Source organism: Thalassophryne amazonica, chromosome 15, assembly GCF_902500255.1.
Source record: "Thalassophryne amazonica chromosome 15, fThaAma1.1, whole genome shotgun sequence".
Lineage (NCBI taxonomy): Eukaryota > Metazoa > Chordata > Actinopteri > Batrachoidiformes > Batrachoididae > Thalassophryne > Thalassophryne amazonica.
The window spans coordinates 57663347-57680914 of record NC_047117.1 but is presented as its reverse complement, the minus strand read 5'-3'; the positions used below and the strand labels follow the sequence as shown (position 1 = coordinate 57680914).

Here is a 17568-nt window from a genome sequence, read left to right as displayed (position 1 = left end):
ACAAACAACGAAGGAGGCAAATTACATTAAATTAAATTAAATACATCCAAGTGTTAATAACACAGTTCATAATGTGCACGCATTCACAAATTTACTTTGTGACGCATATGTACATTTTATGTTTGTTGTGCAGATAAATACAATAAAAAATATTGTGCAGCTATAGTTCTACTATACAGCGAGCTGAGTCCAACACCACATTTCTCATCTTATATATATTAAGTCACAATGTTGACCTTTTTTCCCAATTCATGAATGAAAGAAGTCTCAGATGTCATGCCAACAGCTTTCCCCTCACCGCCCCATGCTTGGGGAATGTCCCACCTCCCTTTCCATCCCATCCCGTCTCATTCCAGAGCAGGGCCTGTATAAAAATCTCAAGAATCCCAGCACTCCTGCACACCTCACCATGTATCTGCACAGAACATATAGGATGACAGGGATTATTGTCTTTGTTTTACTCCTTCGGTTTTCTCTTTCCAGGACGGACGAACACATTAATGGTAAGTGTAAATTTTATGTGTTGATTTGTCAGATTTATGCACCAGTTATATTTAATGGCAAAAAAGATTTCCTATAATTAATCATTTTCACATTTACTTTTTGTTAAAGTAATGTTTAACAGATAATATTGTATTACATCAACATTACTGTGTTTTATATTTGCCTTATCTTCTAATTATACACACACACACACACGCACACACACACACACACACACACACACATATATATATATATATATATATATATATATATATATATATATATATATATATATATATATATATATATATATATATTTCACAGTGTGTGGGTGTATATATTTCTATATCTCTTATATCTCATCTTCAACCGATTAGCTGGGATCGGGTCATTGTATATTTCTTATTTATGAATAGTTATTTCAATCTTTGGTCATATTTTATTTGTGTATTATTGTGATTTATTTTTTTTAATCAGAGACACGAACTGTTGACATTATTTAGTAATTGTTGAAAGTATACCTTCCAAATGTAATTTTTCTAAACAATGGCAGCTCTAAAGAGGTCATATTGTGCCAAATCACTTTTTAATGTACCTTTAAAATTTTCATGTGTTTGATACTTAATGCTCAACATCGCCAAAGTCCCACAATGCTATGAGTGTTTTCACAGATATTCTGCAGATTTTAGCAGAATTTGTGGCTGACACACCTTGTTTAAGGTGACATATGTGACAGATATATATATATATATATACACACATTTTTTTCTAATGTTTTAAAATATCTCTGAATAAAATATCAGTAAAATAATCAAAACATAATTGGGGTATTCAATGTCATACAACTGTTGTGATTTCTTTAAACAAAATGTATTTGTCCCACACTATTGCCGTAATTTCCACCACAACACTGTAATGTCCCTTTAAACAGTTTGTATGAAAGATTGTTTGGGTAGTTTCTATGGAGATAAACAGTGACATCAGAGCACATGTATATAGCACCAAATCACAACAAACAGTTGCCCCAAGGCGCTTTATATTGTAAGGCAATGGTGTGGTGGAAATTACATTTACAAGGCCAATAGTGCCCATAGTTAAAGAATCACCCTATTATTATTGGTTTTTGCATTTCTGAGAGCCTCAGACTTTTACTCTGTATGTGCCTGACTGGGAACATTTAAAAAAAAAGACACGAGATTAAATTAATTAATCTAAATTAATCAATCTAGATTAATTAATCACAAAGCTTGCAATACACACACACACACACACACACACACACACACACACACACACACACATATATATATATATATATATATATATATATATATATATATATATATATATTTCACAGTGTGTGGGTGTATATATTTCTATATCTCTTATATCTCATCTTCAACCGATTAGCTGGGATCGGGTCATTGTATATTTCTTATTTATGAATAGTTATTTCAATCTTTGGTCATATTTTATTTGTGTATTATTGTGATTTATTTTTTTTAATCAGAGACACGAACTGTTGACATTATTTAGTAATTGTTGAAAGTATACCTTCCAAATGTAATTTTTCTAAACAATGGCAGCTCTAAAGAGGTCATATTGTGCCAAATCACTTTTTAATGTACCTTTAAAATTTTCATGTGTTTGATACTTAATGCTCAACATCGCCAAAGTCCCACAATGCTATGAGTGTTTTCACAGATATTCTGCAGATTTTAGCAGAATTTGTGGCTGACACACCTTGTTTAAGGTGACATATGTGACAGATATATATATATATATATACACACATTTTTTTCTAATGTTTTAAAATATCTCTGAATAAAATATCAGTAAAATAATCAAAACATAATTGGGGTATTCAATGTCATACAACTGTTGTGATTTCTTTAAACAAAATGTATTTGTCCCACACTATTGCCGTAATTTCCACCACAACACTGTAATGTCCCTTTAAACAGTTTGTATGAAAGATTGTTTGGGTAGTTTCTATGGAGATAAACAGTGACATCAGAGCACATGTATATAGCGCCAAATCACAACAAACAGTTGCCCCAAGGCGCTTTATATTGTAAGGCAATGGTGTGGTGGAAATTACATTTACAAGGCCAATAGTGCCCATAGTTAAAGAATCACCCTATTATTATTGGTTTTTGCATTTCTGAGAGCCTCAGACTTTTACTCTGTATGTGCCTGACTGGGAACATTTAAAAAAAAAGACACGAGATTAAATTAATTAATCTAAATTAATCAATCTAGATTAATTAATCACAAAGCTTGCAATACACACACACACACACACACACACACACACACACACACACACACACACACACACACACACACACACACACACACACACACATATATATAAATAAATAAAATGTTTGACTAAATTGCAGGTTTTTCTGTGTGTCCTTCCCAGGGCTGTACACCCTGATAGAAAAGGGTCAGGGCAGCTTTGTGGACTCAGCCCAAAACAACCAGAGCAGGCTGCTGGTCAAAGAGTCCTCTCTGCCCATCAATGAGCTTCTGGAGAAGAGCAGCAGGACTGCTGAGTCCAAATTCAGCCTCCACCCTCTGCCCTCTGCTGTGTGGCCTAAGCACGGCGACCTGGTCCCGATCCCGCGCCACCAAAGCCCCCACAACAAGAGCAAGAAGGCTCCAAAGAGTGATCGTCTGACGGAGCACAACAGTGAAAAAACCAGAGGTGAAGGTATCAGTCTGCTTCCCAAAACCTCTGTTACAGGAGCTACAGCTGCTGCCACCAACAACCGCACGCTGCAGAAGACCAGCCTGGACTCCAACATCAGCCCCCCTCAGCAGAGTGACACAGAGGGCCACCCCAACACCAAAGCCAGGGGTCAACCTCACCCACCTCCAGCTCAGCCACACCCACACCACCCGGCCCCTTCCCCACGCAGAGATGCCTCCACCCGCCGGATGGACGCGGAGGAGAACCGCCCGGGGAAGTCCAGTCTCTATCAGTCAGGTGTCAGTGGAATGTTTCGGAACAACAGCCACACATCTGTCATCTTCAACCGACGCTCCTCCAGCCTTCTTTATCAGTTTGACATCCTGAAGCGAGGTATGAGAAGATTTGTCATATCCTGACTTTAGAAATGCTACATGTATATGGACATTGAAGAGGTCATATTGGGAAAACTGTTTCATTTGTCTTTTAGTTAAATATGTTCAATGTTTCATATGAACATACTCAAAGTTCAGCAATTACATGTATGTTTGTGGAAAAGATGTCCTGAAGTGGCCTGTTCAGGTGCAGATTTAGCTTCAGGTGAAGGGAGGAAGGGTTGTGACTTGGTTATGTGTGCTGAAGGAATACCCCTATAAGGGTGGGGTCCCTGGAAAGCCTTTTTCCTGCATTTTAAGACAATCTCCAAAACTAAATATTGTCTCTTGAGTCATCATTTTTTTTGCACACAATTTATTTATTTTGAACACTGGAAATCTTCTGGGGCAGCATGGTGGATTAGTGGTTAGCACTGTTGCCTCACAGCAAGAAGGTAATGGAATCGATTCCCACCCGTGGCCTTTCTGTGTGGCGTTTGCATGTTCACCTCGTGCTTGTGTGGATTCCCTCCAAGTGCTCCGGCTTCCTCCCACATCCAAAGACATGCAGGTTAGGTGGATTGGAAACTTTAATTAGTCCGTAGGTGTGAGTGCAGGTGCGAATGAGTTTGTCTGGCTATATGTAGACCTGCAACAGACTGGCGTCCTGTCCAGGGTGTACCCCACCTCACACCCTATGACTGCTAGGGATAGGCTTCAGCCAAGCAGATATAGGACTGGATGGATGGATGGTTGGGTGGAAATCTGCTGAGGACAGTAACTTCAATCAAATTAACCACTGCAGTAAGTAATTCTGTGTGCAACAGCATGCATCAATTAGTCTTCTTTTCTACTTACCCATATTTTATCACAAATTTGGTCTGCAGCTCAAGGGGGATTGCAACCCCCTCAATCCCACCTGAAGATCCGCCACTGCTGTGTTCGGCACCAAAGCCTATTTTGGAACAGCTGCTTGCAAAACACTTTCTGAGTCAGTCTGTACTGTTGACACACACTTACAGTCTCTCTGAAAGAAACACACTACAGAGAGAAGTCATGGCAGAAGATCAGACCCAAAGGTCAAATGGTGCATTTCCTTTGATTTTTACTTGGGTCAATACAAATTAGCCTTTAACATATTAACACTTTACAGTAGTGGCAGAATGGGGATTTTTCCAATTCAGGGGGCCATTAAGGTACCACATTTTACAAAGAGGGGTCAGTATATGTCCATCTATCCATCCATCCATAATTTCCTGTTCTGTTCAGTAAGGTGTATATATTTTACACTAGCAACTGTTTTAGATTTGAAGACACATTACTGAATATATTTTGCAAATTGTTCCTTGTTCACATACTTTGTGTACCTTTAAAAACCTTAACAAATAAAAACTCTGAACAGTTTTCACATATATAAATATATTAAATATATAAATATATTAAATATAATTAATTATATAATATAATATAATTAATATAATTAAATATATTCGTATTTAAACTGTGTGTGGTTGTGGTTTGGTTTACTAAAAAAACAAACAAAAAATACAAACACAAAGTATGTTCTTTAGTCTTCTTGTTTTACTTTTATGGGCAGTTCAACTTGTTGTTTTACTACACTGGCATCCAGCTTATTGTGTATGACTTCAGCCTTCTGCTACCAAGTGGGAATGAACCAGTAAATTTTAAATATATGAGAGTTTATTGATGTTTTGATAAGACCAAGGCCTTCAGGGTGCTGATTTCAGCTGGGACCAATACCCCTCTGGCGTGCCCCTGCCTCTGTATTAATCTGTTGAAAATTGTATCTTACAAATAATTTGACATTTGAAGACCATATAACCATCAGTTCATGAGATATTGAATAACATTCACAGATGCACGGACCAGCTGGAACACGGTTCATATATATATATATATATATATATATATATATATATATATATATATATATATATATATATATATATATATATATATAAGTATTAACATTTTGTTATGTTACAGCCTTATTCCAAAATGGATGAAATTCATTTTTCCCCTCAATTCTACTCACAACAACCCATAATGACAACATGATTTTTTTTTCAAATTTATTAAATATAAAAAAAAAATAAGAAATCACACCTACATAAGTATTCACACCCTTTGCTCAATACTTTGTTGATGCATCTTTGGCAGCAATTAAAGCCTCAAATCTTCTTGAATTTGATGCCACATGCTTGGTGCACCTATGTTTGGGCAGTTTTGTCCATTCCTCTTTGCAGCACCTCTCAAGCACCGTCAGGTTGGATGAGGAGCGTCAGTGCACAGCCATTTTCAGATCTCTCCAGAGATGTTCAATCGGATTCAGGTCTGGGCTCTGGCTGGGCCACTCAAGGACATTCACAGAGTTGTCCTGAAGCACTCCTTTATGCTGAGGGTCATTGTCCTGCTGAAAGATGATCTGTCGCCCCAGTCTGAGGTCAAGAGTGCTCTGGAGCATGTTTTCATCCAGGATGTCTCTGTACATTGCTGCATTCATCTTTCCCTCAGTCCTGACTAGTCTCCCAGTTCATGCTGCTGAAAAACATCCCCACAGCATGATGCTGCCACCACCATGTTTCACTGTCAGGATGGTGCCTGGTTTCCTTCAAACATGACTCCTGGCATTCATACCAAAGAGTTCAATCTTTGTATCATCAGACCAGAAAATTTTCTTTCTCATGGTCCGAGAGTCCTTCAGGTGTCTTTTGGCAAACTCCAGGTGGGCTGCAATGTGCCTTTTACTAAGGAGTGGCTTCCGTCTGGCCACTCTACCATACAGGCCTGATTGGTGGATTGCTGCAGAGATGGTTGTTTTCCTTGAAGGTTCTCCTGTCTTCACAGAGGAATGCTGGAGCTCTGACAGAGTGACCATCAGGTTCTTGTTCACCTGCCTGACTATGGACCTTCTCCTCAGATGGCTCAGTTTAGAGAGACGGCTAGCTCTAGGAAGAGTCTTGGTGGATCCAAACTTCTTCCATTTACGGATGATGGAGTTCACTGTGCTCATTGGGACCTTCAAAGCAGGAGAAATACTTCTGTACCCTTCTCCAAATTTGTACCTCAAGGTAGTCCTGTCTTGGAGGTCTACAGACAATTCCTTGGACTTCATTCTTGGTTTGTGCTCTGACATGCACTGTCAACTGTTGGACCTTATATGTGGACAGGTGTGTGTCTTTCCACATCATGTCCAATCAAGTGAATTTACCCCAGGTGGACTCAAATTAAGCTGTAGAACATCTCAAGGATGATCAGTGGAAACAGGATGCACCTGAGTTCAATTTTGAGCTTCATGGCAATGTGATTTCTTCTGTATTTTTTAGTTTAGTTTTTTTTTAAATCTTTTATCACATAGTCATTATGGGATATTGTGTGTAAAGTTTTGAGGAAAAAAATAAATTTCATCCATTGTGGAATAAGGCTGTAACATAAAATGATTATAAGGTCTCTCTCTCTCTCTCTCTCTCTCTATATATATATACGAGGTCTGTCAATAAAGTAACGGTCCATTTTATTATTTTTTTTAATTATATGGATTTGAATCACGTGCGACTGCATCACACAAGGTTGAACCCTCTTGCGCATGCGTGAGTTTTTCCATGCCTGTCGGTGACGTCATTCGCCTGTGAGCACGGCTTGTGGGAGGAGCGCTCCACCCCCCTCGTCGGATTTTTTTCCTGAGAGAAAATGGCCGAACGCTTGGAGCAGCGTTACTGCATTAAGTTCTGCCAGAAACTTGGCGACAGCCAGGCAGAAATGATTCGGAAAATCCACACGGCTTTTGGAGATGAAGCCATGAGCATCACACGGATTAAGGAGTGGTACAACCGGTTTAAAGACGGGCGCGTAACGGTGGAGAGCGAGCCGCGCTCCAGTCGGCCATCAACGAGCCGAAATGACGAGATCGTTTCTAAAGTGCACGCTGTGGTTATGCGGGATCGTCGTGTGACTGTCCGAGAAATTGCAGAGGAAGTGGACATTAACAGGACTTCGGCACATTCCATCGTGACGGAAGATCTGGGCATGAAACGAGTGGCGGCGAAGTTCGTGCCAAAGTTGCTGACGGCGGAGCAAAAGCAACATCGTGTTGAAGTCTCACAGGACATGCTGGACTCCATTCACACTGATCCCAGCTTTATGGACACTATAATCACCGGAGATGAGTCCTGGGTGTATGGGTACGATCCGGAAACGAAATTCCAGTCGTCACAGTGGAAGCATTCCACGTCGCCAAGACCGAAGAAGGCGCGCCAAGTGCGCAGCAAGATAAAGGTAATGCTGACTGTTTTTTTTTACTCCCGTGGTGTGGTACACCACGAGTATGCTCCACAGGGTCAAACAATAACAAAAGAGTATTATAGGGATGTCCTCCGTCGTCTACGTGATGGTGTGCGGCGCAAGAGACCGGAGTTGTGGGCCAGAGGAAATTGGCGCCTCCACCACGACAACGCGCCAGCTCATTCCTCTCATTTAATTCAGACTTATTTGACCAAAAACCAGACTCCGGTGGTTCAACAGGCACCTTACTCCCCTGACATGGCCCCTTGCGACTTCTGGCTCTTCCCAAAACTTAAAATACCATTAAAAGGAACCCGATTTGAGACGAGAGAGGACATCATGGCTGCGACGACGGCGGAGCTGCGCGCCATCCCGAAAAAGGCGTTTTTGGAATGCTTCCAACAGTGGCGACACCGCTGGGAGAAGTGTGTGGAGTCCCAAGGAGAGTACTTCGAGGGTGATTAGGTTTCCAACCCTCCAGGTAAGCCAGTTTTTTTTCCCAGCCAATGGTCCGATACTTTATTGACAGACCTCGTATATATATATGTGTGTGTGTGTGTGTGTATGTAATTTTTCTTTTTACCTTAAATGACTGATCAAAATGGGCTTGAACATTAAGGATCAGAATTCAAAAGCTGTTTTGGGTCAGATAATATTATCATACATCCTCAGTGAGTTCTTTGAACGATGGACATTTGTTCCACACTCTGAGCTCTAATCTCACAGGCGCTCAGTTTAATTGCTGTCACTTCTTTCATAGTGATGAAACTCTGTCCTCGTCTCCTTTGCAGAGTCGGACTTCACACATGATGCTTTCTGCATGAGTGAGTGCAGGAAGGAAAAGGAAGAAAGAGAGTATTTCTGTTACAGCGAGTTTGGTACGTATCTTAATTTTTTTCAAATCATGTAAACAAATTACAAACTATGATCAGTCTGCACTCTAATGTTTTGCTGAACAGATGATGCCATTTAGTATTATGATACAAGATCTTGCACATGGGACCAGCCAGCAAATAAATGAATTTTCTGAAGTTTAAATTTCAAATGTGGCATCAATAATAAATATAAACATGAATTTTGACAGTATACAGGAAGATCATCACAACAACATAGCTGATCTGTAGTTAGAAAACACCTGAACTTGAACGGTTTGAAATGGGCCTCATGCAAGAACATTTGTGTGAACATCTCGCAAATTTCTCTTTCCTTTTTAAATACATTGAGCCAGTTGGACTGCTTTGTGCCAGATTCAGCAAATGCTCATACAACCAGAAAATTTTGTGAATTACATGTGGAAACATACCTGAATTCTGCCTGCATTCACAAGAAGACTGAATTACCATCAACCATGCTCCAACTATCCCAAATAAAGCTATGTTCCCACATCCACATATGTCAGAGGTACTGACATCAGGACACAGAAGAGGAAGTTTAGTAATTGCAGACTGATGTCTTGCTGTTAAAGAAACACAAAATAAAGTATGTAATTACCAACAGCGTAAAAAGTGGACTGAAGGAATCTGGTAAAGCCAGCAAAATGGGAAAAAATAATGAGTGCCATTAACACAAGCAGGCAAGGAGGCTGGGAGTACAGGGATCTTTGCCACAGCATATGACTGAGAAATGAGAGTTGACTTTGGAAAGCAGCTTAAATTTCCAGAAGAGATAGAAATAAGAACCTCTGACCTGACATCACACTCTGGTCAAGAGCTACAAAACAGGATGCCCTCCTGGAGCCTACAGTATCCTGGAAGGAAAGGATTGTGAAGGCACATTAATGCAAACTTGGGAAATGCCAATCTTTCATACTAGAAAGGCCAGCAAAGAGGATGTTGAGCCTAGAACCTACCAGTGAAAGTAGGTTGTATGGCTTCAAAGGCCGCCACTCTGGAGAGCATTGGGAGTCCATGGGTTCAGAGGGAAATGAGTGCAAGAAATTGGTTGCAGACATGATTCACTTACAAATAAACCTGGTAGCATGAGTGGTTCTTGCATGAGGTCCAATGTATCTTAAAAGTAGAAGTCTGACGTAATACAATGTTTTTTCTCATGCCGCTCCCTTTGTGCCAGCTGTCAATGGCATTGTGCATGACATCGATGTGCTGCGGAAAGGAATACGCCTCATTACATTGATGGTGAGCAGCGACGGCTTCTACAAGATGAGTCGTCTCTACGTGATTCCCGACAGCTTCTTCTTCAAAGTTCGCCTGCTGGTTCTCGACACCTACAGGTGCAGCAAACCCTGCCCAGATCTCAAACTTGGTGAGTGTAGTAGGGCTGATGTAATAAAAGTTCAAAGGGAGAGAGACATGTACCGAGACTGGGAATCAAATCCAGGTCTACATCTTGGTTGCTCACCACTACTTTACTTGACAGCAAATAGACTTCTTTTGTTGTTTGACCTTGTTTGTTTGGGGACACCACACCATTTTACTTTTTAAAACTGAAGAAGACATTTGGATAAGGGGTGAAAAATTGTGAAGACCAACAAAAAGGTCAGTTGATGTTGAATAAACTTGGAGTTATCTCCTTCCTGAATGACCTAGAACCTTCATCAACAAAAAATGAGGTGGTTAGTTTCAAAGGCCTGAAATATGAAAGGGGCTTTTTTGTTATAAACTTTATTTTCCAGTTGTCAAGACTTTACTGTTATTTTAAAATGTGACAATAGCAGAAATAAGGTAAATGTCTGTTTCCAAAGGTTGTATTTGCTAGGTTGACATATACAGTGCATCCAGAAAGTATTCACAGCCCTCAACTTTTTTTTAAATGTTACAGCCTTATTCTAAAATGGATTAAGTGTTTTCCCCTCAAAATTCTACACACAATACCCCATAATGACAATGTGATTTTTTTTTAGATTTTTGCAAATTTATTAAATAAAAAAACAAACAAAAAAACTAAGAAATCACATGTACATAAGTATTCACAGCCTTTGCCATGAAGCTCAAAAGTGAGCTCAGTTGCATGCTGTTTCCACTGATCAGCCTTAAGCTGATTCTGCAGCTTAATTGGCAGCCACCTGGGGTAAACACTGCCTCACCGCGGCAAGCTAATTTTTCAATTTCAAAGGGTGTCAAAGTCCAAACCTACAGCTAAAAATGTAAAGGTTTTAATCACTTCTTTTTGTGTGCATTACTCAGGGACAAAAAGGCCTGTTACAGGTTACCATACACAGGAAATGACCTGCCAACTTTTAAGTTAGGATCCAACCTGTTCTGCCCCTTGAAACACAATCAAATGTGGCTACTTGAGTTTTGCTTTGTTAAATCTATTTTATTTGGAAAAGAAATTACTTTCTATTTTTAAAACAACCCATGTTTCTTTTTAAGTCTACACTCTTATTTTGGAAGCTGTTGCTTCTTTCTTTTTTTTTTGGTGTTTTATTTTTGCTAGCTGAGGCAGAATCAGAGGGTGTAAAATATCCTGAAATTAAACAACAATCTGGTGTAAAACTTGTACCAAATCAGCATGGAGACACTTAATGGACCCTGAGGGAGAAAACAAAATACCTTCCTTTTTAAATTGTGCATAAAGATCATCATGTTTACATCTTTTAAAAACTAATTCAGTATAAATACTATTTACATTTATCAATCGCATTTGTAGATAAATATATGTGATGAGTGAGGAGCCTGGGGCGGCACGGTGGCTTAGTGGTTAGCACTGTTGCCTCACAGCGAGAAGGTCGTGGTTCAGTTCCCGTGGCCTTTCTGTGTTTAGTTTGCATGTTCTCCCCATGTTTGCGTGGGTTTCCTCCGGGTGCTCCGGTTTCCTCCCACATCCAAAGACATGCGGGTTAGGTGGATTGGAATCTTTAAATTGCCCTTAGGTGTGCATGTGGGTGTGTCTGTGTTTGTTTGTCTGTTTGTGGCCCTGCGACAGACTGGCGTCCTGTCCTGGGTGTACCCCGCCTCACGCCCTATGACTGCTGGGATAGGCTCCAGCCCCCCGCGACCCTTAATTGGACTAAGCGGTAGAAGATGAATGGAGTGAGGAGCCTGTCTTAGTTATTCCTTTTTTTTTAATCAGCAGATACCTTAGTTTGTTCAAACATGAAATTAACTGCCTTTATTTTTTCCTTTGTTGTTTCATTTGGTTCCAAGGAACCAGATACATCATAATGGGCCAGATCTACCACCGGAGGCGCCACCTTCCCAGTGACCTGCTGAACCTACTGGGCGGCAAACTCAAACCCGGGGACGGACTTCTGCGAAGCAACAACTACGTCAAGAGGTTCAACAAACGGAGGCATCAGAAAGCCCTCGAGGCCTCCAGCTCCAGGTGTAGGTGAACCAAAGACTAATTTAGCACCCCTTGCTGCAGGGATAGAGACATTGCAGTGTGCCTGAACTGATCATGTGACCCCTCAGTTCTGGGTCAGAAAGAAGGGATTTTTTTTGTAAGGAATGTTGACTGCTATGATGTCATAATCATCTGGTAAACCACCAAAATAATGGTCTTGTGCTCACTTTGATAGAAGACTGAAGGAGTTTTAATTCCATTTTCTAATAGTTGGGGCATAAAACAAGGTTCCTCCCTTGGCCATGTTTTTTTTTTAATGGAAAAGTCCTGATAAATTCATGTCTGATGCACTACCGTTCAAAAGTTTGGAAACAGGGGATTGAATGTATTTTGATTCTAAATTAAAGTTCACACTGAAATGTTTTCTTAATGAATGTTTGTAAATGAATAAACACATATATTAATATATTTAGTACAGTTAGCAGTAGTACCCGTACAGTTAAGTAGGGTAAGTATAACATAGATAAGGATGTGTGGTCACGTTCTGTAGGATATTTCCAGAAAAACAACAACAACAAAAAATCTATTCCCTGGAGGAAATTTGATCTTTGACCGTAATGATCTCAACCTTCATCCAAATGTTTGACCTTTGGTTGACCTTGCCAGGACATGTCTGGAGCTCAACTACCACTCTGTCCCAAGTTTGACCCCATTCTGGTTTGAGCTCAGATTTGTTGACGCTGACCCCAATAACCATGACCTTTGATAAAATGAACTCTTCAAGCATATTTCCTGGGTCGGCCTTCATCCACATACCGAGAACTAATGAAGAGTTAACCAACAGACAGACGTGACTCAAAGACTCACCTTCAGCAGATTTGACCTTGCTTTGGCATTTCTCGGACCCAGAATGTGTGTCAGATTTGGTGCAAACTGGAGTGAAAATAAAATGATCTAAAATGACCTCGACCTTTGCCAAAATGAATCCTTTAAGAGTAACACCACCACATACCAAAGTTGGTGGAAACTGGTCAAAGTACCTGGGAGGATAGAGGAAAAAAATAAATAAATCAAACTTTGCTCAAATTTTAGTTTGATTAAATTCATTATTTCCCACAACATACATTTCAATAGGAACAAACTTAAAATAAATAAATAAAGAGAGGCATTACTTAAAATGTTTTAAATGTGAAAAGCTTTGTAAACATTTTGCAATTGTCAGCCCGTTATTGTCATTTTAAAGTTTAAAATTTAAACTGTGACACTGGTGGAAATAAAGAGAAAAGTCTGGTGTTTCCAAACATTTCAACGGTCATGCACATGAAGCCCCAAAGTTAAATATTTGTCTTCATTAAAGCACACCATTAAGCAAGGAATTTTTTGTATTTTTTTTTTTTTTTTTTTACCAATTTTTACCAAAACTCATATCGTTAGTTCTTGTTGTTCTTGTGAAAGTGATACGACCTCTGCACACAAACGCTCAGCAGCACTTGGGAGCACGATAGCTGTACCATCGTTGTTGTGGGCACATTTTAAACACATGCTCACACACTTATCATCTAAATGTCACAGCTGAAATTATGTGATGAGCAGAGTCACAGGAAAATAACTCTTTTTACAGCACATTAACTTTATGAGCAATTTATCAACTGAAATGACCATTATTCTGTGTTTACAGCTTTGCAAATGTGAGGATTTATTGCTTTTCTTTGTTTCATATTGCTGTAAATGTTTGAATCTCAGACTGGTGGCTGGACCAAACGTGACATATGAAGACTTTTCATTGGGTCATGGGAAGCTGTGATTGCCATTTTTCACAAATTTTAGCATTTAATATATGTATTATAGTTATATATTCAAACTTCAGCGAAGTTAACAGTTTAATGTGCATCCAACTTTCTCCAGGATACACGGACTGCAAAGCAATGTACAAGCTGCACTTTTATTTTGAAATGTCACTCAAACGCAGCTCACTTTGAGTTATTTAACCAAATTAGAACAGGTAATTATAGTCTAATTATTTTAAGAACTAATATTAATATTATTTTCAGTATTAGCACAACTCTCAGTGATTGCTTTTGGTAACTCTATAAAAACAAACAAACAAACTTAAAAACAGATTAATTCATTTTTAAATGTAGTAGTAGTAATATAATTTTAACACACTTTCTTTTGTTTTTTATGGACTAGGTCAAAATAGAAAAAAATAGAAAGCTGAAGCTTGCAAATAATTTGACATCAAAACAAGCAAGTACATGGCGCTGATGGGTCTGATCTTCCACCTGGCATAAAGCAGTGTGCAACGCAAAGCAAGTTATTTCAACATTTTTTGCTTGTGAATGTCTACGCTGCATAAATACAGAGTGTAATTGCTTTCATTTGTGTGCCCAGGGCATGTTGGTCTGAAAATGAGGTGTGATTAGGTGCAATGCCCATCCATTGCCATTGGGTGGCAGTGTGCCAAATATTGGCACGTGTCTTCCAGGAGATGACAATGACAGTCTGATTGATTTATTTTCGCATTATGCCCAAATGACAGCCATCATTAATTATGTGCCTAAATCAAAGACCTTTCCATATTTTTGGTTATGTCCCAAATACAAATGAGCTATATGCACTATACACCATGCTCCACAGATAATCCAGATAGGGCCATTTGTTTGTTGTTTTTTTTCGCACCTAGCCATGAAATGCTTCAGCAACCAATCACTGTAGGTCCTTCTAAAATAAGTGCTGTCCTGTTCTCACCTTCCACTACAGTATGCTGGAATACGGAACTTAAAACTACAAAATCTGTTAATGTCCAAATATATTTGAGCCTAGCTGCATATTCTGGAGTTGGAAGTCAGTCAGTTCCAAGAAAAGTGGATATCTTAAATCTTGTGGCAGAAACCATTTTTTAAAATGTTGTTCTTTACTTGCATTAATCTAAGGCTTTGAAAGTTCTCCACATCCAAAAAGTGACATCGTTAAAGCAGTCAGTAGGATGAAAGGAAGAAATGTCCACGATGTGTGCACGTGTCGGATATGAAAAGGGGCTTTGCTGAATGATGTGGGCGGGGCCACCTTATGAACCCAACCATAAACCTGATCAGAGGAATGTGATCTTCTCTGCACCTGGACACCTGTGCTGGAAAACCACCTCATTCACAGCTCATATTTTGGATGAGTCTGACTTTCTTGTTTACATGCAAACATTCCCTGGAGTTATGGTCAAAGTTCAACAGGCCACTCAAAGCATTCACAGGATCAGAGATAAAAGTGAAAGAGGAATGAAGGTGGTTAGGTTGAAGGACACAAGGACGGAAATGAAGTGGGCTAGGTGTGTGAAGATAGTCTTTTATCGGTTTTTAAAGGCGACGTATTACTTTCCTTTACGATATCCTCCTGTAGCATGCTATGCTAGGGTAAGAGGCTTGAAACAGTTTTTCCTGCCTGGCTTTCTCTTGTGTTTTCTGCTTACATTCTGGTGACACCGTTGAACTGTAACTATTGCACTATTATCAGTGGAGCTAACGTCGCCAAGCTCTGGCTACATGCTTATCAGTGCTAACGGTACTAGATACAAATTAAAACATGCCAAACAATTTCATTCAACAGAAATATTGGAGTATAGACTTCATAGACAGCCCATTACCACAATTACACACAACATCTAAGATATTTGTAATAAAATGCTTAGCAAGGATGAACACAGTCAAGTCCACAGTGGCTAACAGTGGCTCCTAGCAGCCTCTGCTAAATGGGCCCTGGACCCCTCAATACACTACGTGTCACTCAAATTGACCATGCCCTGAAAGTATTCATAGCTTTATGACTCAAAATAGCTTAAACTGGTGAATTCTATATTTAAAAAAATGAATCACGTAGTTGCTATTCGGGGGTTTTCACGTATCCCATAATCCCTTGCATGCCAGAGAGTCACTGCAGTCAAAACAACATTGAGAATCCACATGATGACAACTGTAAATTAATATTATACTACAAAAATGTATTTTTTTATGCTTTTCATCACGTTAATAAGAAACTGCATGCATGATACCCTGAAAACTTACTAAAACAATTATAACAAATAATCTGTGTCTGCTACGTGTAATCTGCGTGGAATTTAATAAACGCAAACTGGATTTCAGACATATTATATATATTAGTCTGGAACAAAGAGGACAAACAGTGTTGTAAAGAACAATAATCAAGACGTTAAAGAGAAAACTTCACTTCCCCCAGAATGACATGATCAGGAAGCGATTGTAGCTCACAGCAGCTCCTATTGAAAATAACGAAGAGACAGTCTGTGATTCTCGCATGTTTACATAAAACAAACACAATAACAATGTCTATAAACCCAGAGAATATATTCATGAGAGTTTTAGGCACAATATAAAAATAGTTTTATGCTGCGATGTTAATGGTGTTGTCTGTGTGCAGCGGATAAAGTGCAGCGTGATCAGAGCGTCTCAATGCAGTTCTCAATGTTACTGAGATCTCGTAGCGCGGCGACCTCTCTGAGGTTGTGCAGGATTTGAAACCTGAAGAGCCTCAATAGAGTCCAAAACTTTTTTTTTTCTACCAAGCTATAAACATGCTTATTTCTGCTGTAAAGCTGGGCTTTTTCACACTGGGGTCTCTGTGGTTTGGCTCACTTCTAGAGCGAGCCTCAATCTGGCCATTCAAGTAACTGCAAGATTTGGGACTTCTGCGTTAGCTTCATTTCTCAGCATCAGAGGCTGTCACTTGGGAAAGATGCTCCTCTCTGAAGGAGGTGTCCGCAGCTCATCCATATAATAAAAAGGGAAGTGGTCTGTGCGTTTGTGTATCCGGAGCAAAAATTGAAATCCAGAAAAAGCTGACATTCATGCTTATGTATTTTTTCAGGAGGATTCAAGCCGTGAAAACAGCAAGGTGATCGGATCAATGTGCACTTTCATAATAAGAGCCTACATTTCAAAATAAAGGCCTGTGAGGTTCCTGCAGACCTGACAGAATTCATCAGTCTGTCCATCCTCTAACATCCCAGACAGCAGAGTTAAATGTGGACATTTTCTGTCTGCATGTGACCTCAAACCCAGAATTAGCATGCTCACACTCTGGACAAAAGAGCAGAATTTTGTCTCAACAGTGTCTCACACAGGCCAATAATAATAAATTAATAATAATATTAATAAAAAAAAAAGGAAAAAGAAAAAAGAAATTTGATCTGATGTGAACACTGTCACAGTGCAAATATAAAACTTCAGTTATTTGTTATTTCTTTACAAAGAATATTGTACTGGTTAAGCAGCTTCAGAAAAGCTTATTGATGACAAAAATTCAGTTTAGAAAATTGAACACAACTGAAAACAGATTAAACCTTCAATAAAGACTTTCAGAAAAGTCAAGACATTTTTCTATATCAATAATTTAAAAATGTAGCATAACTGTAGACAGATTTTTCCCAAAAGTCAGCTGTCCTCCAAATATAGT

The 17568-nt window shown here is 39.3% G+C and overlaps 1 protein-coding gene across 1 annotated transcript; it reads left to right on the top strand.

Annotated features, from left to right (window-relative positions):
* The first annotated feature begins 376 nt into the window (after nucleotides 1-376).
* On the top strand, nucleotides 377-12569 carry LOC117526759. The gene is made up of 5 exons (XM_034188839.1): nucleotides 377-503; nucleotides 2915-3577; nucleotides 8652-8738; nucleotides 9931-10122; nucleotides 11967-12569. Exons 1-5 carry the CDS (start codon nucleotides 410-412, stop codon nucleotides 12152-12154), a joined length of 1224 nt encoding a protein of 407 aa, XP_034044730.1. The 5' UTR covers nucleotides 377-409; the 3' UTR covers nucleotides 12155-12569.
* Nucleotides 12570-17568: the final 4999 nt, after the last annotated feature.

Bases quoted from the DNA above. Each gene is read 5' to 3' on its own strand.
- LOC117526759 (XM_034188839.1), top strand. From the start codon at position 410: ATGTATCTGCACAGAACATATAGGATGACAGGGATTATTGTCTTTGTT. The intron at 3,578-8,651 runs GTATGAGAAGAT...TCTCCTTTGCAG, and splicing joins GTTTGACATCCTGAAGCGAG to AGTCGGACTTCACACATGAT. The intron at 8,739-9,930 runs GTACGTATCTTA...CCTTTGTGCCAG, and splicing joins TTTCTGTTACAGCGAGTTTG to CTGTCAATGGCATTGTGCAT.